This window comes from Salvia hispanica, chromosome 2 (genome assembly GCF_029641045.1).
Source record: "Salvia hispanica isolate PSC_SH4W2 chromosome 2, Shi_PSC_v1, whole genome shotgun sequence".
NCBI classification, from domain to species: domain Eukaryota; kingdom Viridiplantae; phylum Streptophyta; class Magnoliopsida; order Lamiales; family Lamiaceae; genus Salvia; species Salvia hispanica.
The window spans coordinates 5,973,637-5,993,384 of NC_142693.1; the positions used below are offsets into that span (position 1 = coordinate 5,973,637).

Sequence of the window (19,748 nt, forward strand, 5' to 3'; positions counted from 1 at the left end):
AAGACTTTTGACGAAATCACATCACATCAAACACGATTACCAAACGACGGCACACGTTTTCCAAATGACGGTTGTACTTGTTAGCCGTCATTTTGGATGACGAGACATAAGATTCTTTCCAAAAATGGTAGTGTAAATGATAGATGTGATAACTTACCCCAAATGATAAAAAGTCCCTACACTTTGGACAATACTTTTCCTTCATGAATCAAGCTATTAACCATGCATTTCCATGCACCTATTTTCTCTATAAATACTACGCCCACTCCACTCTTTAATCTTTGGATCCACCACAAAATCTCCAAATAAATTATCTCAATGTGAGGTTTAACGAGAGTGCTAGAGGAAGATCCAAATTTCATCTCCACCTTTCTTTCCTCTTTTCTCCAAGTTAATTATCTTTCCAAAACTTCTTTTACTTTGTAGCTTTTGTCATTCCACATTCAAAGCATGGACATCTAGAGTTTAACATGCCCAACACCATCACATTGTTGAATGCCATCAACTTAGGAAACACCAATGCTTATGATCAATTAGTTTATGAACAAAACTTTCTTATCTTAGTAACCAAGAATCCAACATCTTTCTCTTTTTAGCTTAATCAATCAAGAAAAGCATGAAAGTATGGACTTTTGATAACCACGAATATAATGTTGAGCTTGAGAACGAAGACTTAGCTTTTAAGGGTACAAAGAAATGCATCGGGCTGGCCAAACGGCGCCGCTGCTGCCTCTGTCGGTGCAGCCACCGCTGCTGTTGCTGTCACTCGGCTCCCGTCTCCGGCAGCCACCCACACCCGCGCAGCTGCTGCGCTCGGCAGCCACACGCGACTGGGCACCGCTGCAAGCCGGCGGTTGAGATCGAGAGAGAAGAAGAGTTGAAATCATGGGAGAGAGAGAGCTCAACCAGAGCAGGCGTTGGTCGCGCCGGCGGCTAGTGTGTAGACGGATAGAAGAGTGTCCGAGAACTTCGGCATATAGAGAGGGAGAGCGTGAGACCGAGAGAGAGAGAGAATGACAAGGGTGGCGGTCAGGAAGAGAGATTGAAGGAGATGAGACAGAGAGAAAGATATGAATTGGGCCTTTGTTCTATTTAATCTACTGGGTCATAAGAATAATTTAAGTAATTAGGATTAGTTTTGGGTCTAACAATTGTTTAAATAGATTGGGCCCGTAGAAGAGGTGGGCCACTCTAATCTTACTAAGAATGAGACTTAAAAAATTTTCGGGGACACAAAAGATCGAAGGAAGATAGAGACGACGTCCAACGTTCACGGAATTTAATTAAGACTTCCCGAAATAATTAATTTCAAAGAAATGCTATTAATTAAATTTTCCGATTTAATTAATATGCAAGTTTTCGGAATTTTTTTCTAAGAGTGAACAAAGGATAAAAGGATTAATTAGGGGCATGCATTCATATTAAAGTATAAGAATTTCTTAAGTCTCATTAGTACGTTATTTGTTTTCAAAAGGCTTTTTTTTTCGCAAGTTAATGGCGGTGTGAGAAAAACTCAAGTTAAGGAACTTTAAGCGGACGAGGTGGGCTTTCAACCTATGTATTAATATGGCTTTGTGAATTATGTTTCAAGTCTATTTTAAAGTGATAATGATGTTATGTGTGAGCTTTACTATCCTACATTTTTTTTTATGCGGATGAATTTGTCAAAAGCTACGAAGGATTTATGAAATGATGTTTATTTAAATCGCACTTTCTTTTCTTTCAAAAGATTGTCCATGCCATAAATGTTTTTGTTTTGTCGAGATGCCTATCTGTTTGGCTATGCCAAAATGAATGAATGAATGGAATGATTACGAACTCCAATAGGATTGGAAATTCCTATTCGAGTAGTGTGCACAAAAGGAATGGACCGTGAGTCATCGAGAGGGTTGGCCGGTCAATGTGTCGGGGAAGGTGACATCCTTCCCGTCACTTAAGGAATGTACATATATGGCAGATTGATGGAAAGAACTTAGACTATGGTCGAACTTTAAGCTTACAAATAACTTAGTAAGATCGGGCCTTTTAAGACAAAACCGAGTGTTACTGTGATGACATGGCAATAAATCTTTTATGTATATGTGTATCTTTTGGAAAAGTGTTCACTGAGTACTCTCGTACTCAGCCCTGCATGTATTTCTAAATGTGCAGGTTGAGCCGTGGATGATGTGGTGCTGAGTGAGATTGGTGATTTCAGTATCTTTGTAGGACCCTCGAAGACATGTCTCCATGCATATTGTCGCGTTCAAACCTTCTTCCGTTGTGCATTTTATTCTTGTCTTGTGATAGACTTATCAATGCGAACTATGATAGGAACGTGAAGTACAAGTTGATGAACTTTTTTTTTAGTTTGTATGACCATGTAAATCCCTTTTGAAATCCTAATATCTTTTGAAATAAAATGGTTGTTTGGTTCACGATTTGTTTTCCCTTTTTATATCCCTCTTATTTTCCCTTTATTCTCATAATTTCCGATCTTTGCTACTCTTAGCAAAGTGCGGTCATCACAGAGTGGTATCAGAGCCAGGTTCTTTTCTGTTCTTAACTCGAGAGTCATTCTTCGAAAATAATCTAGACTTGTTTCGCTAGACTAACTAATTGGCCGACCAAAAACTCAGCATCCCAACTTCATCACGCTCGACAAGGAAAAGGTAACTTGTTCTTTTCAAAATAGAAAGTGGAAAGTGTGAGTTGTTTTGAGAAAACAATGAATGTAGATTGTGTAAGTTGTTTTACGAAAAATGAAATGAAGGCTAAAAAGTGTGAGTTGTTTCGAGATTTTATGTGACGTATTTCTTGTTGAGGAAAGTATAACTCTTCTTAGAAACAAATGTTGTGACTTGTCTTTCGGAAAATAATTTCAAAAGTTAAGTAGAGTATAAATCTTGTTTTTGGGAATGCCTTGTTTATTTTTCAACGTTTCTTTAGACCTGCCTCCGAGAGATGCTCAATTAAGAGAAAACTAGACTTTCTCTCAAAGAACGTAGAATGATTTAAGGTGGACTTCCCTTTTTGAACATAGTTCGAACTTAAAAAGACATGTATGATTTTATCATTGTTTTCCGGAGCGATGGAAACAATGAGAATAACATAACAATGAGTGGTTTGACTCATAGAAGAAACAAACAAGATAAAAGAAGAATGTTTTTATTGCGTTTAGCTTGAAATAATCTTTTCCTCTCAAATGTTCTACACAATATGGACAATTAAGTCGCTATTGTTTTAACTCTATAAATGAATGAGACCAAATAATACACCGTATCAGTCAAGCATATCCGATGCTTGACCGCGACAGAAGTTTATGAGAAATATCAACATAACTTTGGACATAGCGCCACACAAGTACTAAACTAAGGTTGTTATGAATCTAAGACCTCTTAGATTTCTAATTACACGTAGAATGTCATGAGAATCCGATTGGTGAACAATGATGGACTTGAGACGAGTTTGAGGCGGGACTATCTCATCTGCCTGTCGAGGATTGACGTAGACCATCAGCCGAAGGTATATAATAATAACCGCACGTACGACCCCAAAGATCTCTTTTATATTCTACGATTTCCAACTTTTTGCCCGGGAATGATTGATGGGACGTACCAAGAACACTATGAAGATATGGTTATCAACCGAAGTTATCAGACACGACTATAATATGAACTCAGTCTGGGGACCTAAAATCCCCCCCCCCCCCCCCCCCCCTCCCAAAAAAAAAGAAAAACCTTTTGTATTACTCTACCAAAAAGACGAATGAGTGGCATCGCCTTGTAAATGGCAAAGACTACTTTCCTCACCAGTACTTACTTGGAGCCCATAAAATTTTCCTCTTTCTCACTAAAATCATGATTGACTCACACCTTGAAAATAGTGTGCTGCCAAATTTCTTCATTACTACGTCAAGAAATTGCTTACTTTCAGTACGCATAAGTGCATGCCTTCTACTCATATTTTCAAGGATCGTGGATTGACTATAGTCTTCACTGATTCTTCGCCTATAAGGACAATATCATTACTTCTTGAGTTTCTGTCACCGAATCTCTTCCCAAAACTACAAAAATTTATGATGTTTGGAGCAAGCATGTTCCTTATTCAAATGACTTTCAAAATGGTATATTGTCCGAGAATCTCTCATTAACATATTTGTTTCTCAACATGAGATTTGACCTGCTCTTTTTCTGGAAATGAGCATTTTGTTTGGCAAGTTCATTTCACGTGTTGCCCTGTTCAAATTATTCCGCAAAATAAAGTCTAGCATGGATTATGCTTTCTCCCTTGACGACTTGAATAGCTTTTAAACCTTGAGAATTTATCAACATGATTTCTTGATTTCATATCATGGTACTATTGACGAATGATCATCGTTGTTCATGGCAGTTGCCTACTTCAAATTTTTTTTATGTGATTGAGCATCACAAGCCTTATCATATTTGAGTCGTCATTTAGTGATGCAGCGATTCTTTCCTATCCTGCTTTCCAAATTTATTCCATTTGGCAATCTCTCCGAGAAGAAGTTTTGAGCTCTATAAGTATAACTTAAACCATTGATATTATGTTTTTCTCTTAGAGTGGAAATGATGAGTCCAATTGAACCGAATAACAGCGAAATAATTCACAGAAGCTGGCCAGGATGCTGATTTACAGATCCTTGAGGTAAATTCTCAGGTTGTTGTAAGAAACATAGACCAAGTGACTGGGAAGCTTCCGCTGCTACAATACTTTAATGAGACCTCTTCCTTTCATGATGTAGCTAATTGTGTGTGCTTGATATTCAACCATGTTAGTTTAATACTCATTTTTTGTGGAAATTTTTTCATATTCCATTAATGAGTAATGACAAGTCTATCGTTGACTTGGACTAAGACATACGTTGCCTAAAAAGTCTCCTATACTCCTCACTATATATGAAAGCCTAATCCACCTTCACTCCCCAATTCAATTTCATTTTCTGTTTCTGCTTTATTTCCTCTCAAACATGGCTAACTATGGCGCCACAGCACAGAGGCCATCCACCAATCCTCCACCTCCGCCTGCCGAGAACGACGACGGATCAAAAGATCCGTCGAAAAAGAAGATCTATACCATAGCCTTTTCGTGCCCTTTCGACATACCTTCAAGCCCAGAATCAGCTGCGATTAGGGTAGCGAGAAACCTCGAAAGCTTCAGTTTGTACTACGTGACATTCATCTGGACCGTGCTCTTCATCGCCCTCATCCCACGTCGTAATGTCTCGATCGTGTTTCTTGTCGCCGCCACCGAAGTGGCGTTTCTCTACTCCCTTCTGTTGCGGGCTCTCCCTGGTTCCGTCCTCCTGCACCGGATCATCGACAAGCGGATTGTGTTTTTTTTTCTCTTCGTGGCGGCAGCGGTGGCGCTCGTGCTTACCGACGCTGCTCTTCATCTCTTGATTGTCCTCGCTTCCACCGTCCCCCTCGTAATACTTCATGCAGCGTTGAGCAAGAGAGATGCTCCGGTCGAGGAGGAGGACGGAGAGATGGCGCGCCTAGTTGAAGAAAAGCTCGGTGGCGGCGGCAGCGGCGGTGCTGATGCTCAACCGGATAATATGGTCTGAAATATTTGTGCTTCTTTGGTTGAGTTTTCCTACTAGTTGAGTCGTTGACTGTAACAGTGGCGCATGTACTAAATTTCTTGAATTAATGAATTATAATTTTATCAAATTACGTCTTTCGTCGAATTACTAAACAATCGTCTTTAAAGGATGAGCATCAAATATGATACACACTCCATTAAAAGGCCAATAAACACAATTATGATTGTAGTACTATTCTATCTTTGTAGACTTGTTTTTAAATTTGTAACTAATTTATCAAATTGATCATCAACAGAAAGAGATGGGGTTATTCTTTTTTGTTTTTGAGGTGTGGATGGGGGTTATTCTTTCGAAAAAGTTTGACGTCTCTTATTGGATAGCTTTATGCTACAAATTTAAAGTGGAGTTATAAGGATAAAAAAATATTTATTTTAATTAAGGAACTAAAATGAGCAAAATGTGTATAATTTTTAAATTCAGCAGACCAAGTCTTTGCAGCTAATTTTTGCATTGAGTTAAATTCATGTATTCACTTGACTCGGTCCACTCATCTTGGTCGTGTCACACTCAATTTATCTCGTGATATCAATGCAAGGATATATTTAGACAAAAGATATTCCTAAAGAAAATAACTATAATATGATAAGAAAATAATAATATGATAAGTTACTGCAACATATGACCAATTAAATAGTTGGACCAGTTGTCTCATCCATCGACGTGCCTATAAATCAACACGAGAATAGTCACTGGACCTACCGTCCTTGGTAATTATTAAAAGAAAGAAGAAGATAAGTTTGAGTTATAGTACAACTTATATTTGCCTGATTAATTTAAAAAATCCTTATTCTATAAAATTTGGTGGGTTTGTATTGAAATAAAGTACTTTTGTGGCAAATTTCGAAATAAAGAATAGTAACGAGGTCAAGAAAAAAAAATAGGAAAGATAAAGAGATAATAAAGTAGATGATTGAGATAAAGTAAGAACAATTAGATTTTTTTTTTAGTATAAAAGGGAAATGACTTAACTTTGTTGAGTCGTCCCAAAAAGAAATACGACTCAACTTAGTTAAGACGGAGTTCATCAATAATAATTATGTTCATCAAATACGTTTTTCGTCGAATTACTAAACCTTTATCACCTTTATAGGATGGCCATCAAATATGATACACATCATTAAAAGGCCAATAAACATAATTACACAATTATGATTGTAGTCCTATTCTATCTTTGTAGACTTGTTTTTAAATTTGTAATTAATTTTATCAAATTGATCTTCAACAGAAAGAGATGGGGTTATTCTTTTTTGTTTTTGAGGTGTGGATGGGGGTTATTCTTTAGAAAGAGTTTGACGTCTCATATATGCTACAAGCCTACAAATGTGCTAGTGGAGTTATAAGGATAAAAAAATCTTTATTTTAATTAAGGAACTAAAATGAGCAAAATGTATTAATTTTTAAATTCAGCAGACCAAGTCTTTGCAGCTAATTTTTAAATTGAGTTAAATTCCTGAATTCACTTGACTCGGTCGAGGATATATTTAGACAAAAGATATTCCAAAACAAATATAATATGATTATAGTTTTGGAAAAAAATTTCTAGAGAAAATGATTATAATATGATAATTTCCTATGAAGTGACTCCAACTTATGACCAATAAAATCATTGGATTAGTTGTCTCATTCATTTATGTGCCTATAAATTAGCGCGGGAATAGTCACTGGACTCGTTGCTGAATACTCTTGTTAATTGAAAAAAAAACAAAGATAAGTTTGAGTTATAGTACCGTTTCATGTTAATAGAGTCATTTTTCTATTTTGGAAAGTTCCAAGTTAATTCAGTCATTTCTATTTTTGGTAAAAAAGTAATTCTCTCTTTTACTTTATTCTTTCTTAATCTCTTTTATTTTATTATCTCTTACTTTTTCACCATACATTTAACACAATATTTTTAAACTTTGTGCCAAAAAGAAATGCACCTATTAACAAGTAACGGAGTGAGTACGACTTATATTGCTTGATTAATTGAAAAAAAATCCTTTTATGGTTATAAAATTTGGTGGGTTCATATTGAAATATACACTTTTGTCAGTTTGTGGCAAATTTGGAAATAAAGGAAAGTAACGAGGTCAAGGAAGAAAAAACCACTTTATGATCTTATCTTAAAAAACAACTTAAAAAGGACAAAAAACGAAAAATCTGTAAAATCCCAAAATCCCAAATTACAGAGGCGCGCCATTTCCACTCTCACACTCTCACCATAAACCCTAAATTCCAAAATCCTAACTTTCCACTGCAGAATCATGCTACTCCAACCCACTGCCCAAATTCTTCCCCCAAATTATCACCACAAGAATTCTAATCATTTGCAGATTTCGAGCTCGCTCTCATTGTCGTCTGGCCTTCAAAATTCTGCTTTTTTTCATAAACAGCCTAATTTATCCATCGCTTTTAAAACCCTCAACAATCCAGCGTTTGTCACGTGCTCGTCGGCACCGCAGCCTTACAGCTATGGAACTGTTGATTACGAAAACAGGCCGATGGTGAAATGGAACGCTGTATTCAAGAAGATATCGTTGTTGGACAACTCGGTTTTGGATGTGGGCGCTGCTTCCGTGTTGAATCAGACGGAAAATGAGGGGAAGAATCTATCCAAATGGGAGCTCTCCAGAGTGGTGAAGGAGCTCAGGAAGTTCAGGCGCTTCAGATTGGCTCTTCAGGTAGAGATTCAGCTCAATCGTTTGGTTGTTCATTATCTGTATTGGAGTTTTTGTTGCATAAATTAGTGAGTTTTTTAATTGGATTAACCTCTCTATTGCTGTTAAAATTGATGGATTGTTGTATTCATGTTTGATTTGCAACTGTTGGCAACCTATTGGAGTTTAATTTAAAGAATTAAGTGGTTTAGCTGAAAGTTTGTTATTGTGAAATTGTTAGGACTTTGTTGATGTGAATCTTTGGGAGCTTTGAGGATAATAAGCTTGATGATAATTGATAAGATAGGGCTGCAAATGTGCTTAACGATATCATCGTTTTTGTGATATTTCAGTATGCTCACGTTTTATTCTCTTCCATGTTGCAAGATTAGGGATAGTTGGACCTAGGTGACATATTATGAGGACTGAGATCAAGTAATTAGTGGGCTTATTCAAAAATGAAAAACTAATCCGGGATGATGACTTTGACTTCACTTCCGTTTTAAATTCTTATTTACTCGTATTGTTTTGATGGGTGTTAGATATTAATATAACTTTGGCTTGTGTAGCTGTATCATTAATGTGTCTGCTATTCTTTAATTGTAATGTTGTGTACGTTGCAGGTTTATGAATGGATGAATAATAGAGCAGAAAGATTCCGAATAACCACAAGTGATACAGCTATTCAGCTAGATTTGATTGCTAAAGTGCATGGGATTTCAAGGGCTGAGCAATATTTTCAGAAGCTCCCGGATGATTTGAAAGATAAGAGAATATACGGGTCCCTTTTGAATGCTTATGTCCGTGCTAGAATGAGAGAACAAGCTGAATCTCTGATGGCTGAAATCAAGAATAGAGGATATGCTAGTCATCCACTTCCATATAATGTGATGATGACTCTCTATATGAGTTTTAAAGAATACGAAAAGATTGAGCCTCTGATATCCGAAATGAAGGAGAAGGGAATAGCATTAGATTTGTACACGTACAACATTTGGATTTCATCCTGTGGTTCTTTGGGATCCCTGGAGAAAATGGAACAAGTTTTTAATCGTATGCAGCTGGATACCACCATCAATCCCAATTGGACTACTTATAGCACAATGGCCACAATGTATATCAAGTATGGGCAGTTCGAGAAGGCTGTAGACTGTTTGAAGAAGATTGAAAGTAGAATGACTGGTCGGGATCGTATGCCATATCACTATCTCATGAGTCTGTATGGAAGCACTGGAAATAAAGAGGATGTCTACCGAGTTTGGAACGGCTACAAGGCTTCATTTGTCAATATTCCAAATGTGGGCTACCATACTATGATCTCTGCTCTAATCAGAATGGACGACATTGTGGGTGCTGAGGAGTTATACGATGAATGGCTTGGAGTGAAATCAGTATATGACCCTAGAGTGGGAAATCTTCTCTTGAGTTCATATGTCAGAAAAGGGCTTTTCCAGAAGGCAGAGACCCTTTTCGACCAGATAATTGAGGCGGGAGGAAAGCCTAATTCTATGACTTGGGAGATCGTCTCAGAAATCCACATCCAAAATTCAAGGATTCCTGAGGCTTTATCTTGCTTTCAGAATGCTGCTTCAACTGAAGGCTCGAAAAACTGGAGGCCAAAACTGACCAATGTCTCTGCCATTCTTGATTATTCCGAGAAAAATGGTGACAATGCAACAAAGAATGCCTTGATAGAGGTCCTGAGACAAGTAGGCTCCCTTGAAGATGAAGCCTATATGTCGAGTTTAGCATCACTGCGTGATCCATCGACTAATGACAGAGATTCATCAACAGAGGATAGAGCGGATAGTCATGATGACGAAGATGCAGATTTTGCACTTCTAAACCAACTCCAAGGAAGCTTGTGAGGGCCTCTCTCTCATCTCTTTCGGAATAGTTTAGCATGCGCAAGGGAGTTACGCCGCATTTCAATTATGGTGTTGGTAAATTTATAAGTAGTAAATATTGGGATTTAATTATGTAATAGCTACTGCTTCTTTCAGTATCAAGAGTGAATTTTGAACTTCCTCACAGCAATTGAACTTAGTAATTGAAGTTGTGGTTAAACATGTCTTGCTTGCTTGTTGAATGTTATCAATTGGGGACCAGCTGGATTATTAGATTTTTTAATCTTCTCAATTAGTATAGTAGTATTATATTAACAAAATTATTTTCTTTATTTACTTAAGGGGAAGAGTTTTTCTTTGTGTTCTCAGAGCACTCCCAATGGAGTTCCCTAAAAACTCCCTTATTTCTCCCTAACTCCTGCCACATCAGCGCCACATCAGCACCAAAATTTATCCCCAGTTTTTAGCCAAGTGCTACATTGGTTTCTCCCTTATTTCTCCCTTATTTCTCCCTAACTCAACGACTGCATCCACTGCTCGTTTGCTTCATCCGTGTTGGGAATTTGTGAACTCGACTCTTTCCCCTTACCCTTATCCTTACCCGATCGGGAACTTTTCTTCCAAAAGCTCATAATTTTGATGAAAATTGAAGATTGGGAGAAGAGATTGAAAATGGAGAGAATGAAGATTGTGGGTGATGAATGGAGGAAGTGGAGGAAATATTTATAGGGGTGGAATGTAAAATAGCCGTTGGGTTCAAAAAAAAAAAAAAAAAATTTTAATTATCGCCGATTATCGCCGAGCGTCGCCACAGTGGCCGGCGATCGCTCGGCGATAATCCGGCGTTAGAACGCCACTCGGCGAAGCAACGGCAACATTATCGCCGAATTATCGCCGACTTCGCCACAATGGCCGGCGATAATTCGGCGATAACCGGCGATTTATCGCCGAGAATTCGCCACCTCCATTGGGAATGCTCTCAGTACCATTTGAGAAATCAATGAATTTGTGTAATACTACTATCAAACCATTTATTTATAACGTGCTATATAATATTATTTATCATAAAGAATTTCATATTTTAGTGATATAATTATAATTCTATATTCATTGTGGAGTATAATACACTTAGACAAGAAACCAGAAAATATCAAATGCAAAGTGACGAACGTGCTAAGCAACATTCTTCACGAAAAGGTTATGTTTGTAAATATCAATCTAGCATGCATAAATTGTCAAAATCAAGAAAAAGTACAGACCAGGACCAAGAGAAATTGTAATCTCTGTATATTTTTATTTATATAATAAGTGCCTACCTACAACTTGCCTAACCATAATTGGACTCCCATGATTTAGGAGCTTTGACATTTTTTAGCCCAAAAGGCCATATAACAACAATACTACTATAATCTATTAAACAGTTTAATAAAATCAGAGATTAATAAAATCCTAGCTACTTTACATGTATAAGAAATGAGCGAAATTATTTTTACTGTTTAATTGGTAAAATATTTCACCCTCAACTAATAGATCGATGATTCGAGTTATTATGGCCAATATTAATACTGTAGGCTACCACCTCCATCTTCTAAAGCTACCAACATTTAAAATCATAAAATGAATCACATATGAAGAAGTAGAATATAGGTGCCTTAGCTTCTCTCTTGTCACAATCCATCTTTCAAGTTGGCACATGCCCTTGCAAATATATATGTCTATATGACTATATGTAATACTATAATTTAATACATGTACTTGTATGATTGCACATGTATTATGTTCCCTTCCCACATTCACATACAACTGTCAACTTCACATATCCTCTTATCAAATTCCATCACTTTTTCACCATTTTGCCCCCTCTCCATTACCAACTTTTTCACATCTCATATTCTTCTTCAACAAACTACTAGTAGTACATAATTATTTTTCTTTGATGTAAATAGAATTGAAATCAAACAAGTACTGTGTACATTTTTTCGTAGGACAAAATCATACATTAAAATCAAACAAACACATACTTTTGCCAATAGTACATGGAACTAGGACATCATATTAATGCAAGGAAGAACATTGTACAAATTCAATTTTATTGCGCAAATTTCTTCATCCGAATACATCAATTGAGATTTTGTTAGAGTCTTCATAAAATTACATTTATTTTGATATGTGAAAAAAAATTAAAATCAAGAGAGTTATGGTAAAATTTAAATTTTTTAATATAGTTAGAGATATTTAAAGATTGTCATATGTCATTGAAAATGGCATGTGTCATTATAAATTCAAAAAATCTACACTATTATAATGATGCATCGAGTTCATATAAAGCTTTAAAAATATTAATTTCGTAATTTACCCTTACTACATAAAATATATCTTATAAATCTTCTATATGATGTAATCTAGATAGTTGATCACCATAATCTAAGGGTCTCTAGTTTGGCATTAGTTTTGATATGAGATTAGATTATATATTTGTTTTATACTTTTATTCCCTATATATAATAACTCTATATTTATCATAATCAAATCTAATAAGCCTAACTGAGCCAACTGGAAATAATAAACGGTTAATAATAATTTGAGAATTGTATTTTAATAGTAATTAGCACACTGGAATCAGATTTCAAGTTCTTTTAAACCAGGCCTACGTGACTCGTGATGAAATTACGTGATATTTTTTCATGAAATAATTTATCCTTGTTGGACGTTTTTCCTTAATTTTTTTTCCTCACTATACCAAATCATAGTAGTACTTCCTTAATTAATAATGATTAGTCAAAGTTTTACCAAAATATTATCTTTTCTTAATTAATTTGAATTAAGTCAAATATGTTAGTTAGCTTATCTCCATCACAACAACAATCGTATTCAATTATTTCCATCACCCAAACAAAATATTTCAATCTTGCATACAACAAAAGTTTCATCATATACATAGCAAAACATCAAAATCGGCAAAAAATCACAATCCTCCAAAGAAAACATCAAAATCAAAATCGGCAAAATCATAATCCTCCAAAGATACCATCAAAATCTCAAACAAAACACTTCACAAAATAATTTTGTAGCAATGAAATGTAAATAGCATTTAAAATTGGTCAATAAGTACAAACAAATTGAAATATTTTATACAAAGATGGTAAAGTTTCACCATTTAAATGAGTTTCAAAAGATATAGTAAATTATTTGGAAAAGAATATAAAATTGGTGAACTCTAGCCCATCACCCTTTGGAGTGTCAAAGTTTGTTGGGAAAATTGAAGTACACAAGAAACATCAATTGAGCTAAATTAGCAACAATGTGAACAAGAAAGAAGAAACAACCCAACTGTACATTCCAATGGACTAATAACCAAAATATTCCCAAAAACATCCACTTTCACAACAAGATAACAGTGACAACATAACCAAATACAGTGAAATGGGCATTCAATGGCAGCACAAAAATGACTTGATTAAAACTATAACTAATCTCTACCCTAAGCTACAGTAATTAAACCTTAAACAGCAAGCTGCTGTTGTTGCTGTTGATGGGATGCTTCATCTTCATTAAAACACAAATGGAGTAGCTTTGATGACCTTGCGGTATACAGAGACGATTCGTCGGCAATGCTGAGCTGAGGCTGAGGCTGCATCATCATCTCCCTCTGGAGGTAGGAGCAATATGTGTGGAAAGTTGATGGAGTTACATTCAAATGGAACCCCAATCCAAACAGGAAATCCAGTTCTAGGAAGTTCATCTCTGTTGTGCTGATCCCTCCCACTTTAGCATAATATGCATTGTTGTAATACCTGAAAAGCCCCATGAAATGTGAGAGATCAGAGTTGGATTGGATCATCAATTAATCACATCAGTTTATTAGCTTTCAGTTATGAATGTTGGATTTAGACACCTCACCACTCTGTATTTTTGTGGCTCCCAATCTTTCAAGATCACCAAAAATAGGAGTAATTAATTGGATTGGTTTTTAAATTAGGAAATTATGATGATGGATGTGGTAGCTGGACCTAAGTTGTTATCACACGGATTAAGGCCACAGGTTGTTGAGAATTGAGATAATCAACAAATCAAGTAATTAATTAGAAAGCAAAAGCTTAACCACAAGCAATCATAATTCATAAACAATCCCCTCATGATTAACAGAACACAGATTTCAATTTCCAATTCAAAATTCCACAATTCTAAATCGTTTCCACTTTCAACGAAAATTAGAAGAAAAACAGGAGATGATGATCCAAAATTAGGGCAAAAGAGGAATTACTGACATGTCGTCCATGAATTTGGCGGAGAGCATGACGCTGGTGATGAGCAATCGGTGGACGTTGAAGGAATTGAGGGGGAGGCGCTGCGTGAAGCGATCGAGGTAGACGTAGGCGACAATGTAGCAGGAGGAGCTGCAGTTGGCGTACTTGAAGATCCTGTGGAGATAGGTCTCGATCGAAATCGTCGGCCGCGTGAGGCCGTGGAAGACCGAGATCTTCTGCGCGTCGAGCGAAGGATTGAGATCGTTCGACTCCGCCGCGCGCTGAAGGAGAGATGAGAGGAAACTGATCAGCTTCGGCATCACATTGGAGCTCTCTAGCTCCGCCATCTCCTCTCTCTCTCTCTCTTCTCTCTTCTCTGTTTGAGATGGTGATGTTACAGAGATACACACACATTATAACTATATACCTTTTTTTTATTTGTTTTTATATATTTTTATATTAAAAAATTAAATAAAAAGATCAGCACCAACAACCTGTAGCCTGGTCGTTATTTGGCTGGTAACGTGCAATTACCGAATTACCCTTTGGGATGTTTGTTTTCATAATGATAAAGTGTAGTGTGATTCTTCGACTTTTAAAATTTTCAAGATTTAATTAAATTTAGTTAAACAAAGAAGATATTCAGAATCTTTGAAAAAATAATTTATTCATCAACTTTTCTTAGGTAATTTTTCCAAATTTAAAGATTCTTATAAGTTATAAGTGTTTGATAATACAATTGTTAATGTAATATTAGTAATTTAGTATGCTATAATTTAATAAATTATTAAAATCTCAATGTAATTTTAAATCTATGAATCATATTCTATAATGATATAATAAATATCTGTTTGTTTTCATATGTGATAATTCTTTGACTCTTAAAAATTTCAAGATTTAATTTAGTTTAGTTATATACAAAGAATTTATTCAGAATCTTTGAAAAAAATTAGTCAACAATTTTTCTTAGGTGTATTTTTTCCAAACTTAAAGATTCTTATATAAGTATTTAATACAATTGTTAATGTTAATATTAGTATGCTATAAATTAATAAATTATTAATAAAATCTTAATGTAATTTTAAAATTATGCATCATACTGAATAATGGTAGTTATAAATATATGTAATATGATAGTAATCAGATTTACTATTGCATTGTTTAGTATGGTTAGTATTATATTATTAATAATATATTAAGAAAATCTTATTGTAATCATTCAAATTATAGATTCATAATAATAAAGTTAATAATATAAGACTATTATTATGGTCTCGATTAATAACTTATTAGCATATTCTAATACTATAATTTTAATTTTATTTATTTATTGTAACAGTAATTATAATTTTATCAATTAAAAATAATTGAAAGATATTTACTTCAATTATTATGGCCATTGTTTAATTTAGTTATTTGAATCTAATCGATTGATACTCCGTACAAGTTCGAATCTTATCGACTTTCTTTAATATTTTCTAAGACATAATGAATAATATATTGGAATCATAATCTTTAATGATAGTATTACTTTCTTAAAAACAAAAGGGTCCTTAGATTTTCTATTATGCTGCATAGATGCACCATTTCTCTACGATTATATAGCAAGGTTAGGCGTAGTTGTTATTGGATTTTTTGTTTTATATGTGTAGTTTAATTCTAGATTATTTTTGTTCACAATCAATGGCAAACTATATATCTTTTAATCAAAATCAGAAAAAAAAAATGTGAGAAAATCATTGAAAAATGACCAAAAATTGAAACCACCTAAGGTCTTGATGGTTCGATAACGGTTCCAACTTTATTAGAAATCGAGTTCTTAAATTGGCAGCATCCCTGAGCAAGCCCGACGAAGAAGATGATCTCTGTTTGAAATTTGAATAAATATGACAATTTTTTTTTCTATATGGCATCTATTACTACTATTTTGGGATGGCATTTCTATATCAAGTTGTACTACTATACTTATATACACTTCTCACAAAATTTCTTTCTTTTCATTAGATTGGGCGTTTTCCAAATTACTATGAATTTCGTTTAGAACACGAATATGGGAGGGTTAAATTTTGAACCTAACTTGTGGATACTATGGGTGTTCCACCACTTTTTGTTCATAGAAAAATAAAGAAAAAAGATTAATATTTAAAAAATGAAAGAATATTATAGTATTTTGAAAAGAAAAAAAGAGGGAAAATGGGATAACATGCAAACAGATCTTAATCATATGGTGAGCAAAAAAGTGGAATATACAGCAATATAAGCATATAGTAATCCATGTGATTAATTTGATTTTTGAATGAATGGGACAATGGGAGCTGGGTCCCACCACATCTCTTCATGTGTGATTATTCTTATTGATAAGAAGGTATTTAAATTACTTTTCACACTATTTATTCATTTACTCATCTCTTAGTTGGAGTAGTATTTTACAAGGAAATTGCTGGAAAAATATACTAGTAAATATACTAGTAAATTTTAGTTAAAATATCGATCTGTCTTGTAATTTTATAAGTTGGTCGATAAATCATAAATATAATAAAGTTTTGATTGGTTCGCAATTATTCCATTATAAATTTATTTGATGAAATTATAAATGATATGAAGCCAGTAAATTATATGTGGACTTCATCACCGACGAATTTGATTGAAAAATACCGACAATATATTACATATAAGCGACCGACAACTTATGGAATAATTGAGAATGTTTCATTTCAGTTTTACTATTTTTAATAATTGGACTCCACATTAATCTATTAAGTCATTAATCTAATCTCAAGTTACTTGATATATAAAAATAAGATTCATAATTTACTATTTTTCTCATTTTTTCTTACTTTTCTTTGTAAAAGTAAACAATTTCTTTTTAACACTTACATCAAAGATATGTGATCATTAATGAGGCTTGTATTAAGAACAATTTAAGAAAACTATTACTTGCTTTTAACCATAAACGTTGTAATTTAATAACATTAGTTTAGAAGGATGAGAGACATGAATATCGACTAATTGTCCCCAAAACTTACTTAATTGATAAATGTATCCATGTCAATATGATTTTGAGGATCAATAAAATTGGGAATCAGGATACCCAAATCATGAAAAAAAAGGAATAAAAAGATTCGAACAAAAATAATTTGTTGTATTTGTATCTATAAATTTCAATTGCTGCATTTTGTTTGCTTAATTAAGGTGGCGAAAGAAAGAGATTAATTGCATGATCTTTGCTAAATCATAATCTGCATTGTGATTAAAGAAGCAAATATCAATTAAGTTGATTTGGACCACTCACGAGTCACATGTTAGGTCACAAATTTTAGTGTTAAAACCAGACAGCTAAGCATAATAACATCCAATTGTCGGCACAATTGTAGAATCCTACATAAACATAAATTGTCGTTTCTTTTCATAATATTATAAATTTTCAAATAAAGAATCATTTAGTTATAAAAAATACTACTAATATTATTAGTATATACAAAATCGAGTTGAGACCAAATCTTTTGATTGATTTTTAAGTGTTGCTAGATTTGGCTAAAAGATTCTAAACTAAAATAATTTTGCGATTTTTAAAACCGAATAATGAAAATACAATTCAGTTTCGGTGGTTTTGTTTTAAATAGAAATTAGGTGGTTGAAACTTTCTTTTATTAAAATTAAAGCTTTGCCTCTTCATATATGTATATGATGAATTAATATGCTGAATAAATTAATATTGTAAATTTTAGGTGTATTTTTAATGGTGATCCCTAAAATTTAATAGCCAGGTGTGAATTTGCTTGAATCTTGATTAATAACATACTGGCAAAAGTACAGTTGTACCCTATGTCTTCTGTCACCACCACATCCCAAGTATTTTTTAGTAATTGCAGCAAAAGGCCATCGCAGCGGCCCCCACATTTCGGCCTGACATCGAATGAGGGGGTTAAATCAGGATACGCAGTAGTCCGTTAAGGGGGAAAGTCTTAACCCACTGGCTGTCAGAAGTCCATCTCCCAAGACCTCATACTTGTGCCTGAGAGATGGAAGCAACTACACGACAGCAGTGGGATTAGAACCCAGGCTCCTTACAGCAAGATCTGTCCCTCCGTTGCCAACTGCGCTACGCCCCTGCGACCAAGTATCTTTTAGTAATGATATATTATCATGTGGTGTATCGCAATCAATAATAATTGTAAAAATATGATCTCTTCTATTTTTAATTTTGATTAGACACGCAACATAAGATTATCTGGATAAAAAAATGTATACCTCTCTAGTTTCTATTTTATTTTCTTTTCACTTAACACTAATATTATTTTATTTTCTTTTCACTTAACACTAATATTGGATAAAAAATGTTTTGTTTTAAATGAGATAGATGATGTATTAAAATAGTTTTGTTGGAGCAAAACAATCTCCAGAAAGAAATGTTTCATTTTGATAAGAAAGGATGAAGTATCATGCAATGGGAATTCTCCACACCTAGTTTTCTCTCCTCGAATACACACACAGATCTATTGCTTTTAGAACTTTTGTGGTTATGGTTTACTAGTTACAGTAGTATATTTTATTACTTTATTCTTTTTATTATAGTTAAATCATTTTTATAGGAGTAGTTTAATTGTAGTTGTTATATTTTTTATAGTACAAATCAAGACATTTTAGTCGTTCTTCATGTTTACTCTCCTTTCAATTATCTATTTCATTTCTTATTGTATACTCTCTTTTCAATTATCTATTTATCTTCTCTCCTATTTTTTTCTATCTTATATTTTATTTTTTCTATACGTTATTTAATCCTTGTGTCCACGAGAAAACATCTCAATTCTTTTTAATTTCTTTACTTATATACTAACTTAACTCATTATACATAACATTATTTAATCCTTGTTTCCAAGAGAAAACATCTCAATTCTTTCTAGTTTTTACACCTATATACTAAGTTGAGTCGTATTCCTTTTTGGGATGACCCAACTAAGTTGAGTCATTTCTTTTTTTGACAAAAAACAAAAGATCCAGTTAGTCTTACTTTATGTCATCAACTACTTTAGTAACTTTATTCTTCTCTCCTATTTTTCAATGCAATTTCTTAATCTTCGTGCTCAAGCTTGACTCAACTTAGTTGGGATAGAGAGAGTATATGTTATATCAATCTCTAAAGCAAATTTAAAAGATCCATGTGACAAAAAAATTAATACTAGACTACATCCTTTGCTATTGCTCAATATTATGTCTAAGTAACATGCCAAAATGTTTACATCCTAACCCTAGTCTATTCACCAAATTCAACATATTCAACTTTCCTCATATACTTTGTTGCATGTATACTTTCATAAGTTTGAATAATTATTCTCCTATGATAAAAGTTCTCTCAATGAAATTCAAATATCACAAGCATATTATAAAAGTTCTCTCAGTCCGGATTAATATA

General features: G+C 34.0%; 2 protein-coding genes across 2 annotated transcripts; one reads left to right on the top strand and one right to left on the bottom strand.

The window, feature by feature from the left end:
- The first annotated feature begins 7,753 nt into the window (after nucleotides 1-7,753).
- LOC125201847 (pentatricopeptide repeat-containing protein At1g02150-like) lies at nucleotides 7,754-10,310 on the top strand. Its single transcript, XM_048100112.2, has 2 exons — nucleotides 7,754-8,265; nucleotides 8,865-10,310. Exons 1-2 carry the CDS (start codon nucleotides 7,849-7,851, stop codon nucleotides 10,107-10,109), a joined length of 1,662 nt encoding a protein of 553 aa, XP_047956069.1. The 5' UTR covers nucleotides 7,754-7,848; the 3' UTR covers nucleotides 10,110-10,310.
- A 3,093-nt stretch (nucleotides 10,311-13,403) lies between these two features.
- Nucleotides 13,404-14,735, bottom strand: LOC125215285 (cyclin-U4-1-like). Its single transcript, XM_048116662.2, has 2 exons — nucleotides 14,357-14,735; nucleotides 13,404-13,882 (listed from the first exon to the last, which is right to left on the bottom strand). Exons 1-2 carry the CDS (start codon nucleotides 14,680-14,682, stop codon nucleotides 13,591-13,593), a joined length of 618 nt encoding a protein of 205 aa, XP_047972619.1. The 5' UTR covers nucleotides 14,683-14,735; the 3' UTR covers nucleotides 13,404-13,590.
- Nucleotides 14,736-19,748: the final 5,013 nt, after the last annotated feature.

What these genes read in the sequence shown, in the direction of transcription:
- LOC125201847 (XM_048100112.2), top strand. Translation starts at nt 7,849, where the DNA reads ATGCTACTCCAACCCACTGCCCAAATTCTTCCCCCAAATTATCACCAC. An exon ending in GCTTCAGATTGGCTCTTCAG is followed by an intron (nt 8,266 to 8,864) that starts GTAGAGATTCAG and finishes TGTACGTTGCAG; the next exon opens with GTTTATGAATGGATGAATAA.
- LOC125215285 (XM_048116662.2), bottom strand. Translation starts at nt 14,682, where the DNA reads ATGGCGGAGCTAGAGAGCTCCAATGTGATGCCGAAGCTGATCAGTTTC. An exon ending in GCCAAATTCATGGACGACAT is followed by an intron (nt 13,883 to 14,356) that starts GTCAGTAATTCC and finishes GGGGCTTTTCAG; the next exon opens with GTATTACAACAATGCATATT.